The sequence below is a fragment of the Phoenix dactylifera genome, chromosome 8 (assembly GCF_051530095.1).
Source record: "Phoenix dactylifera cultivar Ajwa chromosome 8, Ajwa_hap1_PhDact_Kaust_v1.1, whole genome shotgun sequence".
Classification (NCBI taxonomy): domain Eukaryota; kingdom Viridiplantae; phylum Streptophyta; class Magnoliopsida; order Arecales; family Arecaceae; genus Phoenix; species Phoenix dactylifera.
This window is the reverse complement of record NC_143197.1, coordinates 24,884,556-24,907,991: the sequence shown is the minus strand read 5'-3', so window position 1 is coordinate 24,907,991 and position 23,436 is coordinate 24,884,556. Positions and strand designations below refer to the sequence as shown.

Genomic DNA, 23,436 nt, shown 5'->3' with positions numbered 1-23,436 from the left:
TGGAGGTTGGTCCATGCAGTTGATGTCGATGCAGTGCTTCTAATTGGCAACCAGCCCGTGATCTCATGTGTTTTCTTCTTGCAGGTGATAAAGGGACTTCAGAAAGATCATCCTTCATCAGTTATAGGAGTAGGTACCTCAATCATTGAGACATTTCAAGTGTCCTCGTCACAGAATATGTCCATCTTATTTTTTATGTTATCTTGTTTATAACCTGATCGGAACCATACATGATGAAAGTAAATATATGTCTATAATATCTCAGTCCTTATCCGGAAAGTACTTATTTGCAGGGTGTATAGGACAAGAAAGTGAATTCATTGAATAGCCATTTAGTGGGAAAAATGAATTCATCTGCCAAATGTGTGCGTGTTTTTTTTAACTCTTTTCTACATGTTATTTTTGCTTTCTGTCTGTTAAAACACCTCATGATACCGTACAATTTATCTGTTTATTGGCCTTGTTGAACCTAATTAAGTTTGATATTCTTCGGCATCTATTGGGTAATGATGGATCTTCCAAAAAAGGATAGCTAGTTTTATACCATTATATGTTTTTCTTTTAAATGTTGGAACTTAGGAGCTGGAAACTCTTACATACGGTGCCACACCTACTTTGGAATCTCTCCTGAACTAACTTCGGCACTTGCTTCCTAAGAACTTCCTTCATATAACATTTTTTTGAGAGATCCACCTACATGCATCAATACCCTTCCACTCCTCCACGTGCTTTCAGTTTGATTACCTAATGTTTGGAAAACAACTGGTACTTTTTTATGCTTACATGATATACAATCACTCATAAAATGATTCATTTTCTTAGATAAGAAATTTGTCCTATTGTAGTTGCCTTATTGTTCTTGATGTGCTGCTCATTAGAAGTTGGTTCCTGAAGGGTGTTAGATGTAAGTTGCCAAAGGGACTAGTATCAAGTCTTGGAAGGACTTATGATGGATGACTTTTGCTTGTTCAATATATTATCTAGCTTCGCTACGTTGGCTAGAATGATTTCGACTTTCTAGTCATAAGTAGATAAATAATAATTGAAAATATGTTTTATCCATGCATTGAAGCAAAGTTTACTAGAGGATGAGATTAGTAAGTTGTTTAATTTCTTTAATGGGGAAAGAGGACATATGATTTCCATGCAAAGGAGCCTTTTGAGGGCAGGCCTTGGTGCAACAATGAGGTTCCTCCATCGTAACTTTGGTTTCACGGATTCGAAATACGGAAACAGTCCTTCTGCATGCAAGAGTAAGGCTGCATACATTTGACCCTTCCTAGACCTGCAGTGGCAGAAGCCTTATGCATTGCGTCGCCCTTTCTTTATGCAAAGGAGTTTTCTTTGTGACATGTGCACTCTTTTACCAAGAATTAAAGATGTCATCTAGCACAGAAGAGTGTGTGATACTTGTTCATATTTGATTGTACCAATTGTGCCAGCTGCATGTTGGTGCCTGCAATAGCATTTGCATGTGCAATAGCATGTATCGGCTAGTGACTGGTGTAGATATTGTCTCTAGCTTTTAAAAACTTGCTTTGCACACAGGAATGTAAAGCCATAACCCACTATGAGTTTTGCCACTCCAATAAACCTTTTCTTGGAGGTTAGCTTTAAAAATCTATCTCAGTTCCTATCTTGTGAGATACTAGGTCAAACAATTTATTGAAGCTAATAGGTGTTACTTTTAATGCATATATACAACTACTAGTAGCACCACACATATTTGTTCTATTGTGCTACACTTATTGTCATTATGACCACTAAAGTGCATGCATATGGACACAAGCTATAGATACGATGCTATAGGATAGACTGAAGATGGAAAATCTTGAAAAGCATTATACGAATATACAATTTTGTTAGCATATGATTATGAACATATATATTTATTATATTGATATCACAAGCTCCAAACAAATCATTCATCATTAATAGGTCAACATTCATACAAAAAGTAAAAAAGAAAGCCCTTCCTCTCATCCTTAAAAGTATCGAGGAAGTAGCTCTGGTTTATTTGGGAAGTTTCTTTTTTTTTTTTTAAAGAAAAAAGAAAATTAAGATACTTCAGAAATAAATCAAAACATGTCTTCTAGAAGTATCTGACAAGTGTTGTTACCTATTATTAGATACAACATGCAATTTGAAGTATTGTACTTATTAAGTGCACCACTATAGTATGCGTACATGTATTTGGCTATTGTTTATACTATAAGATGCTATAGCATTCTTCTTCCAAACTATTACTCTCATGAAAGCATAGTACTAGAGCCTGTCACAAGACAAATGACAGAATTTTAAATGTTCTCTTAGATATTCATCACATTTTTTTTATGCTCTCACCAAAACACAGCTAGAGTTTATTGGCATAAGCATCACTGGTGTCAAATATTTTCCAGAATTCCAGAGAAACCTTGAGTCACTTGTAGACCATGTTCAAGGAAGCCCAATTGGTCAAGAAAGCTTTTTTAGTTGGTAATTTGAAACCATCCCCAGAGGTTCTTTTCACCTTATCACCCATTTCTTGTGAAGTTTTTATTTCTTTTTAAATAATACATTTGGAAAGTTTTTCGTTCATCTTTTTCATCAATTTTTATAAGCCTTGTCTTGAGCTTCTTTTTGATCATTTTTAAGTGCTACTCCAAGCTAGTTTACATGGTTCTATATTTATTTTCAATTCCTTAGTTGCTTCCCAAGCTTTTTCGAGGACATCAAAGCTTGTTGATATCTATCTGAAGAATCTTTGAAACTGTCATTTTGGTCTATACAAGGTATGATGTACCAGCCTGAACTAGGTTGTACGAGTGTACGGGGCATACCGTACCGGTTCGGTACCGGTATCCGGTACGGGTGGCGTATCGACACTCGATATCCCAAAAAAATTTCGTGCCATACCGAACCGGCACTATGCTAGTGTGGCACCGGTACAGGGCCCGGTACCGAGATGAGGAACATTGGGTGTATGTCTCTAAAGCTTGCAAGGATACTATCTTATTTACCTAGTTTGGGGTAAGGTGGTGGAATGGGGAAGCAGAGATCCCTGCATATACAGAAGATCTTGAAACAAATATTCTGTTGGAAAACTGAAGCAAGATTCTGTTGTGATCCTGATTGTGGGTGCAAGATTCTGTTGGAAATCTGAAGCAAGTTTGGACCATATGCAGAATATTTTCAGAACAAAGCACAGTGTGTAATGTCCGGGCCCAATACAGACCGGGCCCAATACTGTAGGGGGATTGGGCCAGAGTGAGGGGTTAACAGCCTTGCAGGCCCAGGAAGAACAGAATGCCATCTTCCCCGATGGCTGAAAAGACAGGACCACCAGATGGCCAACGAAGAGACCCCCACAAGCATGCACAACCAGAGCCCGCCGCCTCCTCCTCCTTGGCAGCTGAACCCTGAGCTGGCCTGAAGGGAGGGGCAGATGGTGGCTCCCGGGGCACTGAGGAAGGAGAGAATGCCACCTCTCCTTGGGGTCAAATCCTAAGCCAAGCTTTTATAGCCCAAAGCCTGCAAACCCCTCCGAAACCTTGCATCTACCCTCCCTAACCTCTAACCCCCTGGAATTGCTGTACCAGGAAGCTAGGCCCAGGAGCTGGAGGTAGAAGGTACCCGCAGCCCCAGGAGAGGAAGGAGGGACTGTGAACCGAGGTGATACCCCACAGCTTCAACCGACCACAAAAAGGTAAGGCTCAGTAAGTAGGTCTCTAGGCAAGGACAGGGTGGAGGTACCCCTCTGTGGGGTATTCTCTCCTCTGTTTCACTGATGAAACAGAGGGGAGGAGACCGGCACAGAGAGGAGGAGACCGGCACGGGAGAGAGAGACAGGAGGAGGGCCGCGGGCCGGACCCACGGGCTGCGGGCTGGACCTACAGGCCGCGGGCCGGCCTGAGAACGGCCCAAGCCGAGCCCAACGCCACCCGGGCCGAGCCCAGCCGGACTCGGCCTGCAGGTGACAGGCCCCGGCCATGGCTGCCCTAGGGCTGAGGGGCAGCCAAGGGCCGCCGGGTCTGCCGTGCCGGCGACCAACGCGGCCTCAAGGCCGCCAGCCAAGGCCGAGCCCCACCTCTCCGCCGACCGAGAGGTGGTGGCGCGACTTCCACAAGAAAAAGGGGAAAAAGGGAGAAGAAGAAAACAGAAGAGGAAGAAGAAAAAAAAAAAAATAAGTACTTACCCCGGACCACGGCCTTACCTAGCCGTGGTCGGAACCGGTGAAGACCCCCGGAGAAGGCCCGGCCTCGACATCACCTCCCGGCCTTCCCCCTCTTCTCCGGCATCACTTCGGAGAAGGGGAGAAAGGAGACCGGCCTCCCGCCGCCGCTGCCCCGAGGGAGGAGCCCCGCTTCGGCCGGTGGATCGGAGGGCCCGCCATCTCTCCGACCGCCGGCGAAGGAAGGGGGTGAGCCGGAAGACCAAAGGGAACCGGGGGAAAGGGAGATCGGGATGATGGAGACCGGAGAGAGGAGAAGGGGGGGGGGCGAACGAAGAGGCCGAAGCCTCTGGAAGCCCCCAGAAGGACCCTTAACGGGTCTGCCTAGCGGGTCGGATCCGAGTCCGGGTCCGAAACCCGTTAGGCCCAAATGGTTCAAATCGATTGGGTGAGCCCAAATGAAGGGTCGATCCAAGCCCAATCAGATTGAATGGGTCAATTAGGCCTAATTGGTGTTGGGTCTGAATCCGACCAAGCCTGAATGAACCCAAATTAAGCAAATTGGGCTAAATCCGAACCCAATTAAACCCAATTCAGCTGGGTCCGAACCATGTTCATAACATGTTGACCCCAGCAAGCCCAATTAGCCCTAAATCAAGCCCATACCAGGCCCAATTAAATTGGCAGAAGGCCAAATTGGCTAGGAAAAGTGGACTTAACCACAAATCAGGCCCAACCTTTCCCTTAGAGGCCCAATTAGGCCTGGTAGACTCAAATTTACTTTAATTGGGCTAAAATTTATGATAAATAGAGGATAATGTGAGTCTTATAAAATGGTTCTAGGAATTAAAGACTCGTCGTCCAGACTCAAAGAATTGATAATAACTTATCATAAGTAATCTGTTCTAATCCTACGTTGGATCATGTCATGATATTAATATTTTTTTCTAAGTGTTATTCAAGTACATACTTCATGAATGTTATGTTATGAAAAATAAGTAATCTAATTTAATCTTATTACGAATCATATGAGTACTATGTTTGTTAAGTTTTTAAAGTGTTATTCATGCATGATATGTTATGATGGATAAGTAACTTGCCTGATCTAATAAACTATGGCCATGTATGCACCATGATTATGCTGATATTTTAATCATGCAAGCAAGTTAGTATAACGAAATACTATCTAGCCAAGAGGCACTATAATGGGCTCAAAGATGCTACTGAGAGTGACTGAGCCTGCCCCGCCAGTGGCTGAATAGTAACTGAGCCTGCCCCGCCAGTGGCTGAATAATAACTGAGCTAGCCCCGCCAGTGGCCGAGACTGACTTCGCAGTAGCATCCGAGAGAATGGACCACGGCATGCCGGGGGCACGGTTTCATATGCATATCTTATGAAAATTTTTGTGACTTGCACTACTGCTTTGTTTAATTTGCATACATATTATGCCATGATGATTATTAGATAAATATGCATGTCAGCTTCTCAAACCCTGATATACATGTTTAGCCTACTAGTTGATCCGGTAGGATTATGCAGGATTACTTACTGAGCCGTGTAGCTCACGTCTGTTTATGCTTCGTTTTTTTTCAGATCTTCACCAGTGATCGCCATCAGATATATTTTTATTTTGTTACAGAGCTTCGTTATTTTTGGAGAAGCTTATATACTTTTGTACATTTGAATAGCATAGAAGTTCTGTATTTTTGGTATCGAACTTCAAGGTTGTACTGCAAATATTTTAATATATGAAAGTTTGAATCCTTTTGGCTACCTGTTACCCCTGTATGAGGCTGCGTGCTACTGTGGGCGATAGTCGGCAATAGCACGGCCGTGTCACGGATCCGGGTCCGGGGCGTGACATCTTGTGGTATCAGAGCCTTAGGGTAAACAATAGAATAACCATAAAATGCCTGAGGAAAGGGGTAGTTAAGAATGTCACCGTCATGGAAAATGTTATAATATGCTAGTTTATCATAATCTCACTTCAAAAATTTTGACTGCTAGGCAATCATTTGAAAGACATGGACGACGACAGGAGACCACCCTCCCCGGAGCCCAGCGAGCAGTCAGTTCCCCCGGATACTCCACGGTCTGCAGCAGGTCAGGCAGGCCTAGCCGGAGTATATCAGCTTATGGCACAAGTGCTGCAACAGCAACAGATGATGCAGCTGGCCGCTATGCCATCAGCAGACTCCTGCTATGAGAGGTTCCGCCGACTGAACCCCCCAACCTTTGAGGGTGGGCCTGACCCCATGGCGGCAGAGACATGGATCCGGGAGATGGAGAAGATGTTCCGAGCCCTCCATTTTCCTGATGAGGTGACAGTCCGACTGGCGACCTCTATGCTGACAGGGAACGCCGAGTACTGGTGGACGGCCATGGAGACGGCTTATGCCGTTGACGGACTCACCTGGAGGGACTTCAAGAGGCTGTTTTACAACCAATATTTTCCGGACTCAGTCCACCAGGCGAAGCAGAATGAATTCTTGACGCTGACCCAAACCGACCAGATGTCCGTTCTGGAGTACGCTAATAAATTCAACGAGCTGGGACGATTCTGCCCCCAGTTCATGGAGGAGGAGAGAAGTAAGGTAAACAGGTTCGAGCAGGGGTTGAGGTACAGAATTCGGTCCCGAATATCCTCCCATCTGTTCTCAAGCTACAAGGATGTACTGGACCGAGCCTTGAAGGTTGAGGCTGACCTGATACGGTCCGGGAGAGAGAGGGAGGACCTGAAGAGGACTCGGTCGTCGGGAGCATGGAGCAGTGGGTCCGGAGGCAGCAAGGGGTCTGTGTCCAAGAAGAGACAGAGCAGAGGCTGCCCCACCTGTAGCGGAAACCACAATGGTACCTGCTTGAAGAAGACCGGGGGTTGTTATTCTTGCGGGCAGACAGGACACATTGCCCGCGACTGCCCTAGCCGAAAAAGGGATGAGCCCAGGCATACTGCACCGGAGGACCAGAGGTCGAGGGGTAACCCTCGGGTTTTCGCACTGACCCATCAGGATGCCAGTGCTAGCGATCAGGTGGTGACAGGTACACTTCCAGTCAACTCGGCCCCTGCCCTCATTCTATTTGATTCTGGTTCTACGCATTCTTTCGTGTCAGTTAGCTTTTCCAGACAATTACATAGCACATCTGAGAAATTAGTGGAACCATGGCATGTTGCTACACCCCTTCAGAAAACCGTAATTGTTGACACTAAATATAGAGATTGCATAATTCAGATAGGAAAAAAAGAATTAGAGACAAATCTTCTACAGCTTGACATGCAAGACTTTGATATTATCTTGGGCATGGACTGGATGTCACAGTATCACGCCCACATTGATTGTTACCATAAAAGGGTGGTATTTCGGATACCTGGGGAGCAAGAATTTTTCTTTCAGGGCGACATACCCCTTCAGGGTGCTCCTACACTGCACTTCATTTCCGCTTTAAAAGCTGGAAAGGCTCTGAAAAAGGGGTGTATGGCCTATCTGGCCTGTGTAACGAATACTCAAAAAGAGATCAAACTGGAAGATATTCCAGTAGTCAGAGAATATTCGGATGTCTTTCCGGAGGAATTACCGGGATTACCCCCAGACCGAGAGATTGAATTCACTATCGACCTTGCACCAGGAGAGGGACCAGTCTCCAAGGCTCCTTATCGGATGGCCCCTGCTGAGTTAAGAGAATTGAAGATACAACTACAAGAACTCCTGGACAAAAAATTCATCCAGCCCAGTGCGTCGCCATGGGGAGCTCCTGTCCTGTTTGTGAAAAAGAAAGACGGGAGTATGCGGCTATGCATCGATTACCGGGAATTGAACAAGATAACCATAAAGAACAAATATCCCCTACACCGGATCGATGACCTGTTTGATCAGCTGCAGGGCGCCCAAGTCTTCTCCAAGATAGATTTGCGGTCTGGTTACCATCAGTTGAAGATTAAAGCTAATGATGTGCCAAAAACTGCATTTCGAACCAGGTATGGGCACTATGAATTTCTGGTTATGCCTTTTGGACTGACCAATGCTCCGGCTGCATTTATGGACTTGATGAATAGAGTCTTTAGGCAATACTTGGATCAGTTTGTGATAGTTTTTATCGACAACATCCTAATCTACTCAAGGAGCAGAAAGGAGCATGAAGACCATTTGAGGGTGGTGCTACAAACCCTTCGAGAGAAAAGGCTGTACGCCAAGCTGAACAAATGTGAGTTCTGGCTGGATAGTGTGGCGTTTCTCGGCCATGTGGTCTCCAAGGAAGGAGTATCAGTGGACCTCAAGAAGATAGAAGCGGTGGTGGATTGGCCTCGTCCTACCAACGCCAAAGAAATTAGAAGCTTTTTGGGATTAGCCGGGTATTACCGGCGATTTGTAGAAGGATTCTCCAAAATAGCTACTCCCTTGACCCAATTGACTAAGAAACGGGCCAAGTTTATCTGGGACGACAAGTGTGAGAGAAGCTTTCAGGAGCTTAAACAAAGGTTAGTTTCTGCCCCAATTTTAACATTGCTGTCCTTAACTGGAGAATTTACCATCTATAGTGATGCTTCCAAGAACGGGCTAGGCTGTGTGCTGATGCAAGATGGCAAGGTGGTAGCCTATGCCTCAAGACAGCTGAAACCCTATGAACAGAATTACCCGGCACATGACTTGGAGCTGGCCGCAGTGGTGTTCGCCTTGAAGCTTTGGAGACATTATTTGTATGGCGAACACTGTGAGGTGTACACGGACCACAAGAGCCTAAAGTATATATTCACCCAGAAGGAATTGAATATGAGGCAAAGAAGGTGGTTGGAACTCCTGAAGGATTATGACCTGAGTATTAAGTACCACCCAGGAAAGGCCAACGTGGTGGCTGATGCCCTAAGTAGGAAGTCAGTAGTGGGCTCCGCCGCATTACTCACCACTCAACCACAGATTCGGAAGGATCTCGATAAACTGCAGGTTGAGGTGGTTACTCGAACTGCAAGAAGTCTACTGGCCACTTTGAGTATACAACCCACATTGATTGACAGAATAAAAGTTGCCCAGCAGTCTGATGAGCATACCTGTCAGCTTAAGGATAAAGTGGAGAAGGGGTTACGACCCGAGCTCCAAATCCACCTAGATGGCACCCTGAGGTTTGGCCACCGATTGTGTGTTCCGGCAGATGTTGACCTAAAAAGGGAAATCATGGAAGAGGCCCACCAATCCCGTTTCTCTATTCACCCAGGCAGTACTAAAATGTACCGGGACCTTCGAGAACATTACTGGTGGAAGGGGATGAAGAGAGAGATAGCTGAGTTTGTGGCCCGATGTTTGACCTGTCAGCTAGTAAAAGCAGAGCACCAGAGGCCAGCAGGGCTACTGGAACCAATAGAAATCCCAGAATGGAAGTGGGAGCACATCACGATGGATTTTGTTACAGGACTCCCCAAAACGGTAAGAAAGAATGATGCAGTATGGGTGATTGTTGATCGCCTCACAAAATCGGCTCATTTCCTACCTTTCAGAATTGGAACCCCTTTGGACAAGCTGGCCAAATTATACATCGACGAGATTGTACGCCTGCACGGAGTGCCAGTGAGCATCATCTCCGATCGCGACCCCCGATTCGTATCCAGATTCTGGGGAAGCTTTCAGAAGGCTATGGGTACCGGACTGAGGCTCAGTACAGCATACCACCCCCAGACTGACGGCCAATCAGAGCGGACAATCCAAACTCTGGAAGACATGTTGAGGGCATGCACTGTGGACTTAGGTGGAAATTGGGATAGTCATATACCACTGGTGGAATTTGCTTATAACAATAGTTACCATTCCAGCATCCAGATGGCTCCATATGAAGCTCTCTATGGGAGAAAATGCCGATCCCCCTTACATTGGGATGATGTCGGGGAGCGAAAAATGTTGGGCCCCGAACTGGTCCAACACACTAGAGACAAAGTGCTCCTGATTAAGCAAAGGCTTCAGGCTGCCCAAGACAGACAGAAAAGATGGGCTGACAGAGGAAGAAGGGCCTTGAAATTTTTGGAGGGAAACTTTGTCTTCCTAAAAATTTCTCCATCGAAGGGTATCACCCGATTCGGAAGACACAGCAAGCTAAGTCCTCGCTACATCGGCCCATTCGAGATTCTTGCCAGGATAGGCAACGTTGCCTACAAATTGGCCCTACCCCCGAAGCTATCAGGCGTACACGACGTCTTCCATGTCTCACTACTGCGGAGGTACGTCCCGGATCTTAGCCATGTGGTGCCACATGAGCCTCTGCAATTAAATAAAGATTTAACCTATGAGGAGACTCCCCTGCGCATCATAGACAGAAAAGAGCAAATCCTCCGAAGGCGCACCATTCCCTACGTTAAAGCCCAGTGGACCAACCACACTGAAAGGGAAGCTACCTGGGAATTGGAGGAAGAGATGCGACAATGCTACCCTCAGCTCTTCGAGAATCGAGGTATGCTTAATTTCGAGGACGAAATTTATTTAAGGGGGGAAGGATGTAATGTCCGGACCCAATACAGACCGAGCCCAATACTGTAGGGCCCAGTTGAAGGGATTGGGCCAGGGTGAGGGGTTAACAGCCTTACAGGCCCAGGAAGAACAGAATGCCATCTTCCCCGATGGCTGAAAAGACAGGACCACCAGATGGCCAACGAAGAGACCCCCACAAGCATGCACAACCAGAGCCCGCCACCTCCTCCTCCTCGGCAGCTGAACCCTTAGCTGGCCTGAAGGGAGGGGCAGATGGTGGCTCCCGGGGCACTGAGGAAGGAGAGAATGCCACCTCTCCTTGGGGTCAAATCCTAAGCCAAGCTTTTATAGCCCAAAGCCTGCAAACCCCCCCGAAATCTTGCATCTACCCTCCCTAACCTCTAACCCCCTGGAATTGCTGTACCAGGAAGCTAGGCCCAGGAGCTGGAGGTAGAAGGTACCCGCAGCCCCAGGAGAGGAAGGAGGGACTGTGAACCGAGGTGATACCCCACAGCTTCAACCGACCACAAAAAGGTAAGGCTCAGTAAGTAGGTCTCTAGGCAAGGACAGGATGGAGGTACCCCTCTGTGGGGTATTCTCCCCTCTGTTTCACTGATGAAACAGAGGGGAGGAGACCGGCACGGGAGAGAGAGATAGGAGGAGGGCCGTGGGCCGGACCCACGGGCTGCGGGCTGGACCTACAGGCCGCAGGCCGGCCTGAGAACGGCCTAAGCCGAGCCCAACGCCACCCGGGCCGAGCCCAGCCGGACTCGGCCTGCAGGTGACAGGCCCCGACCATGGCTGCCCTAGGGCTGAGGGGCAGCCAAGGGCCGCCGGGTCTGCCGTGCCGGCGACCAACGCGGCCTCAAGGCCGCCAGCCAAGGCCGAGCCCCACCTCTCCGCCGACCGAGAGGTGGTGGCGCGACTTCCACAAGAAAAAGGGGAAAAAGGAAGAAGAAGAAAACAGAAGAGGAAGAAGAAAAAAAAATTAAGTACTTACCCCGGACCACGGCCTTACCTAGCCGTGGTCGGAACCGGTGAAGACCCCCGGAGAAGGCCCGGCCTCGACATCACCTCCCGGCCTTCCCCCTCTTCTCCGGCATCACTTCGGAGAAGGGAAGAAAGGAGACCGGCCTCCCGCCGCCGCTGCCCCGAGGGAGGAGCCCTGCTTCGGCCGGTGGATCGGAGGGCCCTCCATCTCTCCGACCGCCGGCGAAGGAAGGGGGTGAGCCGGAAGACCAAAGGGAACCGGGGGAAAGGGAGATCGGGATGATGGAGACCGGAGAGAGGAGAAGGGGGGGTCGAACGAAGAGGCCGAAGCCTCTGGAAGCCCCCAGAAGGACCCTTAATGGGTCTGCCTAGCGGGTCGGATCCGAGTCCGGGTCCGAAACCCGTTAGGCCCAAATGGTTCAAATCGATTGGGTGAGCCCAAATGAAGGGTCGATCCAAGCCCAATCAGATTGAATGGGTCAATTAGGCCTAATTGGTGTTGGGTCTGAATCCGACCAAGCCTGAATGAACCCAAATTAAGCAAATTGGGCTAAATCCGAACCCAATTAAACCCAATTCAGCTGGGTCCGAACCATGTTCATAACATGTTGACCCCAGCAAGCCCAATTAGCCCTAAATCAAGCCCATACCAGGCCCAATTAAATTGGCAGAAGGCCAAATTGGCTAGAAAAAGTGGACTTAACCACAAATCAGGCCCAACCTTTCCCTTAGAGGCCCAATTAGGCCTGGTAGACTCAAATTTACTTTAATTGGGCTAAAATTTATGATAAATAGAGGATAATGTGAGTCTTATAAAATGGTTCTAGGAATTAAAGACTCGTCGTCCGGACTCAAAGAATTGATAACAACTTATCGTAAGTAACCTGTTCTAATCCTACGTTGGATCATGTCATGATATTAATATTTTTTTTCTAAGTGTTATTCAAGTACATACTTCATGAATGTTATGTTATGAAAAATAAGTAATCTAATTTAATCTTATTACGAATCATATGAGTACTATGTTTGTTAAGTTTTTAAAGTGTTATTCATGCATGATATGTTATGATGGATAAGTAACTTGCCTGATCTAATAAACTATGGCCATGTATGCACCATGATTATGCTGATATTTTAATCATGCAAGCAAGTTAGTATAACGAAATACTATCTAGCCAAGAGGCACTATAATGGGCTCAAAGATGCTACTGAGAGTGACTGAGCCTGCCCCGCCAGTGGCTGAATAGTAACTGAGCCTGCCCCGCCAGTGGCTGAATAATAACTGAGCTGGCCCCGCCAGTGGCCGAGACTGACTTCGCAGTAGCATCCGAGAGAATGGACCACGGCATGCCGGGGGCACGGTTTCATATGCATATCTTATGAAAATTTTTGTGACTTGCACTACTGCTTTGTTTAATTTGCATACATGTTATGCCATGATGATTATTAGATAAATATGCATGTCAGCTTCTCAAACCCTGATATACATGTTTAGCCTACTAGTTGATCCGGTAGGATTATGCAGGATTACTTACTGAGCCGTGTAGCTCACGTCTGTTTATGCTTCGTTTTCTTTCAGATCCTCACCAGTGATCGCCATCAGATATATTTTTATTTTGTTACAGAGCTTCGTTATTTTTGGAGAAGCTTATATACTTTTGTACATTTGAATAGCATAGAAGTTCTGTATTTTTGGTATCGAACTTCAAGGTTGTACTGCAAATATTTTAATATATGAAAGTTTGAATCCTTTTGGCTACCTGTTACCCCTGTATGAGGCTGCGTGCTACTGTGGGCGATAGTCGGCAATAGCACGGCCGTGTCACGGATCCGGGTCCGGGGCGTGACACAGTGTGTGTAGATATATTGATAAATATGATATTAACCAACCTTCTAGGAATGAGGAGCCTTAGGGAGTATCCAGATCTGATGTAATGCAAGACACAGGGTTGATAAGAGAGGCCAGCACAGGAATACTGAATTGATTGCATCATTCTTGTAAATAAGCCACTTATTACAACCAAAAAGGTTGAATTTGACAACCTGAGCAAGTGTCCACATAATTTATAGAACATTACCTGAGTTAACCAATGACCCACTGATCAAGCTTGATGAATATCCTAGCGAGCCTATGTCGCCAATCCATTTGCAAAGCAGATAACTTGCCAATTGGGACTGAGAAAATCCCAAATCTTACCTAAGGAACATTAATCTCCTCGGCAATGGAATATTGATAGCCTCTTGGTATATTTATTGTTTAAGAAAGGACTGGATGGCAGCAGAAAGCAAAGGAATCTCATAAAGACTATGTGTGAGTGGTAATCGTGAAAAATGGTACCTTTCGAGTTCATGGTGATCAATGATCAAGATGGGCAATTGGAAGAATTTTCCTTTTTAAAGAAGCAAAAGAAAATAAGGGGAGATGGGTCCAAGAATACATATCCATAAAACATATTAGCGCTACAGCACCAACAGAGTTCTAAAAGGTGTTCAAGTGTTCAAAGCAAAATTGAAGCTTAAGCATCAAAATAAATGAAAAGGCACGAAGCTCATGAGAACCCACGCCAACATTTTGTGGAAAGCTTTCCAGGAATTTCTTTTTAATGATGTGAAACTCAGAAGTCTCAAAACCCATGAGACCTTATGAAGATGTAGTATTGGTATGATCAAATATCAGTTCTTTGATAAATATTTTTTTCTTAGAAGATCTAATATTACTTATCATTAATATCTGGGAAAGGATTGCGTTGATTATTAGTTTGTCTTCCATGTAGCCAACTCATATTGGAAACAGAATGCAGTCAGATACTTTTATTACCAATATATATGTGTGCATGTATACTTATCTCTATATGAATGTATGTAATGTATGTATATAGTAGATCAGATGTTAAGGTTATTATGTAGCATCTTTTTAAATGTTTTTAAATGTTCATCCAACTGCACAAATGATTATGTAGGTTGGGACCGTCTTAAATGCTGAGGATGCTAGAAAAGCAGCAAAAGCTGGAGCCCAGTTTCTCATGAGTCCTTGTACAGTCATGGTGAGTTTAAAGTGCTTAAGATTTTATTGTTTTTCTCCTTTACAAAACCATTTAATGCCCAATTTCTCGTGAGTCCTTGTACAGTCAGGGTGAGTTCAAAGTGCTTTAGATTTTATTGTTTTTCCCCTTTACAAAACCATTTAATCTTTTTGTATTGAATTTATTTATATGTCCTTTCACTATAAAAAGGTCCTCTTATAAATTCATATGAATCTTCTGTACCCCTTGTAGAAGTGATGCAGTCACTGTTTTGCTTAGTGTCATGAGTCATCTTTTTTTTTTGCTGTTTCCAATAAACTGGAGAATTATGCCTCCTTACTTGGCTAAATTTAATTAAACACTATAAGGAAACTAGGATTGTCACTAAGACCTACAAAACCATACCTAATTTGGACTTGACGTGGACTTAATCTGAACAATAATAGGACTTCTGACCGTTTTGAAACCCTGTAAATAGTTAATAGTGCAGCAAGAAATAATTTCATTGGCATGGAAGTACTTCAAGGGCACCCGTAATTGCTTCCAGCAATGAGAGGGGCTCAAATAAATGCCGTTAGCTCCTTTGTTTTGCACATAGTAAGAACCTGTTTCAGTGACCATTGACTAAAACGGGAAATTGGGTCCATACCCAAGCCTTTGGTACAAACCGAGGTGCAGCAAAGCTCCAAATAGGGAAGCTTTTTTTTGGAAGTTCACGGTTCATGCTACAGTAACAGTGACCAGTGTGTGCTTATTTTTCTTGTTTTCTGAAGTCCTAATTGGATTCATATGGTTAATCTTATAGTTGGTTATTAATCTATATAAGTGAGCTATTGCTGGCAGTTTTCGAAGTTCTTTGTGTTGTTTCTCAATAGAAAATAAAGCTGAGGCCTGGTACTGCTGTTTTCTTATTTCTCTGCTATTTCTTCTTCTCCTCTCCCTCTCTCTCCCTCCTTCTCCCCCCCTCCCTCCCTCCCTCTCCCTCCTTCTCCCCATTTTCCTCTTTTTCTTTGTCATTTACTGCTACATTTCTCTATAACTGCTGGAATTATTGCATTACGCCCTTAATTTATGATAGATACATTAATGTTCTTCAGTCTGAAAAATCTGTGTAGAAACCTTTAAAACTTTAATACCAATCATGTTATATTTCAACGATTAAAACTTTGGAGAGCTAATCCTCCTCTCCTTTTCCCTTTAATAGGAAAGAGTTCAGATCTGTCATCTTTCCTGTTCAGGATGGCAAACACCTACTTTCAATAAAGTCCTATCAGATCCTCCTTCCTTTGGCCTACCATTTCTTACACACAGCCCTAAACTCGAGGGTGCTGCATCACAAAGAGCATCCAAGTTTCTCAGATTTGGTTTCAGGAACTTCGTGCATCTTTCTTTGTTCCATCCTCATCCTACAATGTGAAGGATTAAGCAGCCTAGTCTGTAGTTTGACTTTTTTTTTTTTTTTGATAAGTGGTACTAGCAAGTATATGAAGCTGTGGCATAAGTCAGCATTTACCTATGTGATCTGGTGCTTGGTAGCACTAGAGGAGCTGCTTATGTTTCTTTTTTTGTTTTGTTTTCTTTGTTGGGTAAACAGAGGAGCTACTGTTTCAAATTAGCAAACAAATCAGCTCCCACTCTCTCGCTTCAGAATAGCTGAATGAGACCTTGTGAATTTGTGACTAAGCAGTGGGCTGAGCATGGCCCTGCAATGACTAAGAATATAATTATATGCTGGACAACTAGATGCATCAGTACTGAATTTTGATGGCACTCTGTTATAGTCTGAATACTAAACATACAAGATTCCCTGGCAGATATCATCTGGCTTCTCTGGGCAGATGTCAATTATGACGAAAAGGAGTGCAGCAGAACACAACTTTAGGATCTTAATGTTATAACGGATGTCTTCCTTGGAACCAGATATCAGATAATTAAGATCTGTTCTCGATACTGTGCAAACTTCCTACCTTGCCACTTAACATGGTCTCTCACGGGGTTCACTATTCTATTTTGACTTTCTTCAAAGGTGTCTTATACTAGATTATGGACATTTGATATCTAACCAATTGAATGACAGCTCTCTGTGCAACCAATGGTAACATTTAAGGATGGACTGCATTAAATAAGTAAACAAAATGTTCCACTTGTTTTTGCCATATAGTTGATATTATTATATATGGTTGTTTAAAAGAAAATTTGAACTTTTGGCATCAACATGATGCTGCAGATTGCATTAAAAACTTGGGTGGATAAAAACCAAATTAGCCCAATATAATGTATAGTATAAATGGTACCTAGTAGTCCATCTTGACTTTATTATTCACGAACAGTTCAGTTTTGTTCATGCTTATTGTGTCAGCTTTGGCTTTGGATATAGGATTTAAGTTCTTGTTGATTTAAATTTGACATGATCAGATTTGAACCTGGTAATCAATAAAAGAGAAAAATATTTAACAAGCATATAATGAAGTATTATGCAATAATATATAAGATGCTATATGGAATGGAAGTAGAGAGTGGCATAAGAGTATAGTAATAGAAAGCAGGAAGAGGATAAGAAAGAAATGTGTCCTTTGTTCAGTTGCATTATTTCCTTTTTCATTCTGCTGCATCCATTTCCAGTATTAGTGATTAAAAATGTTTCATCAATTTTGATTTTCTATTGGCTGAAGAGAATTGTGTTAAGTTTCTCTTTCATAAAAAAGGAAATGCATTTTCAACAGTTTCTAAGACAGGATTTAGGCCTAACTCAGTGCTGATGGCCTTATCACACTTTATATGAACTATTTGTGGTAGCACATTAGTTTTTTATTTCAATAGCAATTAGAGCGAACTAACCTGTATGTTTAATAATTTAATCGTATACCAGTAATAGTTCTAAGGCGTATTGCCCAGGCAAAGTGTACAAATTACTTTTTTTAAATAATAATCGTTTATAGATTGTTGCAATGACAATAAATTGTAATGGCTTGTTTTCTAGGAAATATTAGTTGATATTCAAGATAATGAAGTTCTTTATATTCCAGGAGTCATGACACCAACAGAAGTAAGTATATTTTTCATGTTAATATAACCATGCATGGTCTCCAACAATTTTTTGTTCTCGATATAAATGGTGGTTTTGTCCAGATCATTTTCTTTTAATTTTTTGTGTCTATTTAACCTGAACTCTTTTCTTTTCACATGTTTATCGCAGTTGTTTTGAAACTATCCACATCTCCAAGTTTTAGAACGTTTTATTTTCATTCTCTCTCTGGAAGCTGATCCCTCATTTTATACAGTGAATTATATAAATCCTGTTACAACTTGCAGGTGTTGTTTGCATATAATGCTGGTGCAAGAATTGTCAAGGTTAGCCTCATAACTTACTTTTAGTATGCCAAATAATACACTAGTGTCCAAAGACTCCAAACAAAATGTATGTGCATGTGCTTACATATATATATGTGTACACACACGCACACACAAATAAACACCCTCCCCCGGAAAAAACAAACAAACTGAAAAATTCAATTTTAACCACCTTGTGGTATATTTATTTCCATTTTCATTTTGCACCAGATTCTAGAATTTTTTCTGCATCAGTGTATCTATATTCCACCATTCAAATATAGCTTGGTGTTCTTATTTATAATTCCTTGAACTAATGACAAGCCATTATGACACGAGCCACTAAAAGTTTCTTTTCTCTTTTTGTTTCTTTCTTCAATTTTCTATTGATAATCTGATGTTACTCTTCATAGTAATGAGTTACTAAGCAATTAATTTTGGTACCATAAGATTTATTTGTTTCAATTCTTGTTTCTCCAATCTTTCTTCTGATAATTTCTAATTGATGAAAAGCACCAAGGTTCTAATTTTCATTAATAGAAACGGTAGTTTTGTTTCTCTAACATAAAATGGTTGTAGAAAATATATGTTTTCCTACTCCAAATAATGGAAGGGAAAACTATCTCAGTCTCTTATTGGAGCACAAATGAATAGATGAGGCTTGCCTGCGGAGAAATCAACCTTTTCCCTGCTTTTTCCCCTCTTCATTAAGCTTTAGGAGGCTACCTTAAAGAGGGAGAAAGGACAAGAATAGCCCTCTAAAGCTAATCCCCTCTCCTCTGATGGCTTCCCAAATTCAAACCCTGAATCTATTTTGCACATAAATTTTATGGATGTTATAATCGATGCATCTTAAGTGCATGTGGAGTGTAGACAGATAGATTGTTTACCTGTCTCTGGGATGAATTTGGGTTTAATTTGTATGGTTGGGTTGAAACATGCTATTCTTCTTTGTTACTAAATCTATTATGTACCACTGATGTTGACTGGCATTTTCTCCTGGATCACATACTAAATGATTGAAGGCTCCTTTATAATCTATATTGGTGCAACTAATGTGATGTATGATGACATTTTGCATTTATAGGTGTGCACGAATTGAAATCTGGTTTAAAATATATGCAGTTTTTCAGCAGTCCATATCAGCTGATTCATATTTTAGTTTTGTAGGTTTATCCAGTCTCGATGTTAGGCGGATATAAATACATATCAGCTCTCAAAAAACCATTTCCTCATATTCCAATGGTTGCTTCCCAAGGCATTGCAACAGGTTGACAACTTTAACTGCATGGACTTACTCTAAATTTCTAATATTCATTATATTGGAAAGTTACATCAAAATCAATCATCCATTTATAAGCAAACTTTTATCAGCGTGGAAATTTGTTGACTACTTTCAAGGCCTTCTATTTTCTGGTCATTTAACCTTAGTAGAAGCTAACTTTAAGTGCTCCAAATAACAGGCCAATATCTGAAGCCACCTTTTATTCAAACCCAAAAACTAAGGAGAAAAAGGCTGAATACCTCTGACTAAGGCATATTTTGTATCAGTAATTTTGATTGTAGTTCTGAAGCTTAGGTGCTCATCCTCTAGATGTATGGGTGATGTTGCATTTTCATTTTTTAAAGAAGTTATTCTGCATGCCTTTAATTTCTCAATTACAAGTATTAGGTTGACTTTGAAACCAGATATCTGACATATGCTCATATTTATGGTTTCATCCAACCATATAATGCATGCATGGTAGTCATAGTTAACACAGCTACTGCTTGAAAATGACAAAACCAGAAGCATACGAAGCTAAAGCCCACAGGCTGCATAGTCTCATGGTAGTCATTCTTAAATCTATATTACAATTTGTTTTGCTGTATATACTTATTAATGTGAGGTTATCCAATTCCTACTATGATATGCATCTATGGGCAGACATTATTTCCACAGGGAACACTCACATAATTATTAGCTCTTTTAGTGTATTGTTCAATTGTATTTGGAATATAGCCAACTTCTACTATCATGCAATGTATCTAAAAGAAAACTTTGCAGTTTTAATGTGGAATATGCTGTAGCTAATTTAGCTTATTTCTTCATATGTTAAATTGCACTTTGCTCATTTACAGATTCAATAGAGGGATACATTGGAGGAGGGGCTTCAGCAGTGGTACTATCGGATGCTATATTTGAAAAAGAGGCAATGAGACAAAGGAATTTTGATGAAATACAAAGACTTGCGTATCTTGCCACTTTGCTTGCTGATCGAGCTAGAAGACCACGAGGACAAGGTGATTCTTTTTCCCCCATAGTTGAATATACAATTTAATCTCAATACGCTGCCAAAAAAAATTGATTCATGCTCTGGAGTTGCTATATGGAGTAATGCCATCATTAGTCTTTATTGTGATTTTACTCTTTATGCTAATGATCTGCTTCTGTGCAGGTTATATAGCTTGATTTCATTAAATAAGCATAAGCTACAAATGGTCAGGATGTATACTTGAGTTCACTGAGGCATCTTTTGGGTCTTCATAAATAGAGGAACCTCCAAAGAGCTTGAGGTAAAACATTGCCCTTTCTTATTGTTTATTTGATACATTTATTAATGTTTACATTGTATTCACTCAGCATTTCTTTTTATGACCTGTTCGACTGCTCCAAGTGGTTCCAATGACAGTCTAAAGTACATGCTGCCCGAAGTACATCAGAATTCACTAAATCATCATTTTACCTTATAGATAGACATGCTCATCACTGTTAATCTACTCTTTGAGCATCCTGAAGGATGCTCGGTGCATGATCCAGCAGGCCAACAGTTGAGCTGTATTAATGGTCAGAGAAAATCAAGAGACACTGCTTGCTAGACAACAAAACTTTTGGACATTTCTTTTAAAGGTCTTGCGCTGATTAAATTTCTTCTGTGGTAGTTTTTTTTGAACAATTTTTCATCTTTCTATGAATTAATGCTCTTGTAGCATAACCCACGTTAAACCACAAGCAGAAAAAAATGCACTATCTTTCTGCTCCATATCGTTTTTTCAGAAAATTGCTACTCCATATCTTAATTACTAAATTATAAAATTTCATTGGTGGAGGTTTTAAGGATAGCTGACAGCTACATGTATGATCATACTGTTGAAGAAATTTGTTAAGATTTTTTGCTTATATACCTGTGTAAATATAGCTTATTACATATTCAATATTTACATTCTATTAATTTCCCTTGTCTTTTTTTTTTTTTTTTTTTTTTTTTTTGCGGTACAACCCGTCTATTGGTTTACGTTATCTGCATGTGCATGCACTGTAAAGGAAATTTTTCAGACATGCAAGTGATAATAGAATTGTAGGCTTGATCTTTGATTAACTTAAATTCTTTCTTAAACATATTGTGCACGTTTTTCACTAATCATGATTAAAAACTTGACAAATTTGGGCATTTAATCTTTAGACACTTAAATATGGAGTAGAGAGGTGTGTTCTACTGGTGTGTATATGTTTAACGTGGGAAGAACTTTTGGGGCACCAACCCTGCTTTCTTTAGGGGGATCAAGAGGATTGTTTGCTAATTTAGTGTTTGTACATAAAATATTGGCAGGAGAAGAATTGTGACAGGGCATCGTGGTGCTCCAGCCTCCACTTGGCAGAGGAAACTCATCTCATGACATTAAAAAGTCATCATCGACCAAAGCAAGAGTTAGACACATTGCAAAGAGGTGCTAAAATTTAGGACTTTATCCAAAATGGCTAGCTGGAAGATATTATTTGGATTATTTGATCCTGTATAAGTATCTAAAATCTATTCTGCAAATAATCGATATGAGATTAAATACACACCTATCCAGGTCATCACATACTTTCCCAAAAGTCACCATTGACCAGAGCAGGAGTTGGCACATCGCAAAGAGTGCTAATAATTTAGGATTTTATCCAAAATGGCTAGCCAAAAGGTATTTTTTGGATTTCTTGATTCTGTATAAGTGCTTAAGATTTATTCAGCGAATAATCGATATGAAACTAAATACACACTGCACCGGTCATCACATACTCCTCCGTTTAAGCTCTGGCATTCTTGTCAGGCTAAGAATCCAAATCCATTCAAATTCAATCACAAACATCACGATCAACTTGTGGTCAGTTTAAATATATCCATACTACAATATTCTTTAATCCATATAAGTCATGGATATGATTCGCTCTTAGATCATTTGTAACAATCTATGAAGTAGCTAGTCAAAAAATATTATTTAATTTTTTTAATTTTATATAAGTATTTATTCAACAAATAATTAATATAGAACTAGATATACGTGGTTACGGGTGGCTGGGGATGATGTCCGCCCCATCCATATCCATAACGTTGCGGTCCTCGGATCTCGATTCTTATGCGCAGAGAGCAAAACTTCTCAACTAACTATTTGTACTGGCCGAGTTACAGATTCGAACTCCTTATGGTTTAAAACACCTGCTTCCATAAATGCTCGTGCATGGCCCCGGGTTACATTGGAGAGCAGAGGATGTGCAGACATGGAATTTCAGATGTAATCATGGATGGTGAATTGGGGATGCCTTTGCAAATGATGAGCACCATCTTAGCCTTGCAAAGGTGACGAAGTCGGACCCTCTTGTAGAGCACAAGGCATGTAGGTGATCAGTTACGATTAAGACTAGATTAATTCTAAATGTTTTGCTAAGTTTTGCAAGACTTTCCCCCTCTCAACATCCGGACAACCACCATCTACTCTCTTTGGTTACAATCGAATACATCCAGGAGTAATATGTATGAGCGTGTGCAAAGCTTGCTTCTACATATAGCTATTGTATGTACAGGTAAGTAGAATTAAATAACTTTATTTTCTGTTTTATCTTTATTAGCAGCTCAATTTGTTGCTTGTCTATACTTCTTGTTCAGAATTTTACAGCTCAAAAACTTCAGATTACTCTAAGACAAGCATGGTCAATGGTTTAAAATTGCCACAGGCTCTTCAGCATGTCAACAAGAGCAGAGCAACTATGATGGTTTGTTCCATGGCTTCTCCTTCTTGCAAAAAGGAGGCACAAGTTTTGGTTTATTCCTTTTCTCTGCAAGACATCAGCTGATATTTTCGATTATGCCCAGAACCAAATCAAAGGAAATCAGAAAACATACTTCTGATTCCAGTCCGGTAAATGCTAGAAGCCATTAGACAGCTACAATCAGTTGAAATCTAGCAAACAAATGGGAGGTGGTTGAAATGCCAGGTACTTTTATCAAGGGGCAACAGTTGATTTCTCAAAAACTTCACAGTAGTTAAACAGTTGCAGATTCCAGTTTCTCAGCCGTGCCTATGCATCCAGACTTACATGAAGCAGACCCCCGTATTAACAAAAGAAGAATGTATTCTTCTGAAAAAACAAAAGGATAATGTATGTTTGACCGTCTGAAGGAATTGTAATGTATATTTAATACAGGCCTACTTCAGTTTTTATCAAAGAGTTAGAATGAATAATTCCTTATTATCTTT

General features: G+C 41.9%; 1 protein-coding gene across 1 annotated transcript; it reads left to right on the top strand.

Annotated features, from left to right (window-relative positions):
- LOC103706287 (uncharacterized) lies at nt 1-23,436 on the top strand. Its single transcript, XM_089925011.1, has 8 exons — nt 1-129; nt 14,548-14,631; nt 17,591-17,656; nt 17,923-17,961; nt 19,111-19,210; nt 20,062-20,223; nt 20,379-20,496; nt 20,591-23,436. The coding sequence occupies exons 2-7, from the start codon at nt 14,611-14,613 to the stop codon at nt 20,390-20,392; spliced, it is 402 nt and encodes a 133-aa protein (XP_089781137.1). The 5' UTR covers nt 1-129; nt 14,548-14,610; the 3' UTR covers nt 20,393-20,496; nt 20,591-23,436.

What these genes read in the sequence shown, in the direction of transcription:
- LOC103706287 (XM_089925011.1), top strand. Translation starts at nt 14,611, where the DNA reads ATGAGTCCTTGTACAGTCATG. An exon ending in TGAGTCCTTGTACAGTCATG is followed by an intron (nt 14,632 to 17,590) that starts GTGAGTTTAAAG and finishes CTTGTTTTCTAG; the next exon opens with GAAATATTAGTTGATATTCA. An exon ending in GAGTCATGACACCAACAGAA is followed by an intron (nt 17,657 to 17,922) that starts GTAAGTATATTT and finishes TACAACTTGCAG; the next exon opens with GTGTTGTTTGCATATAATGC.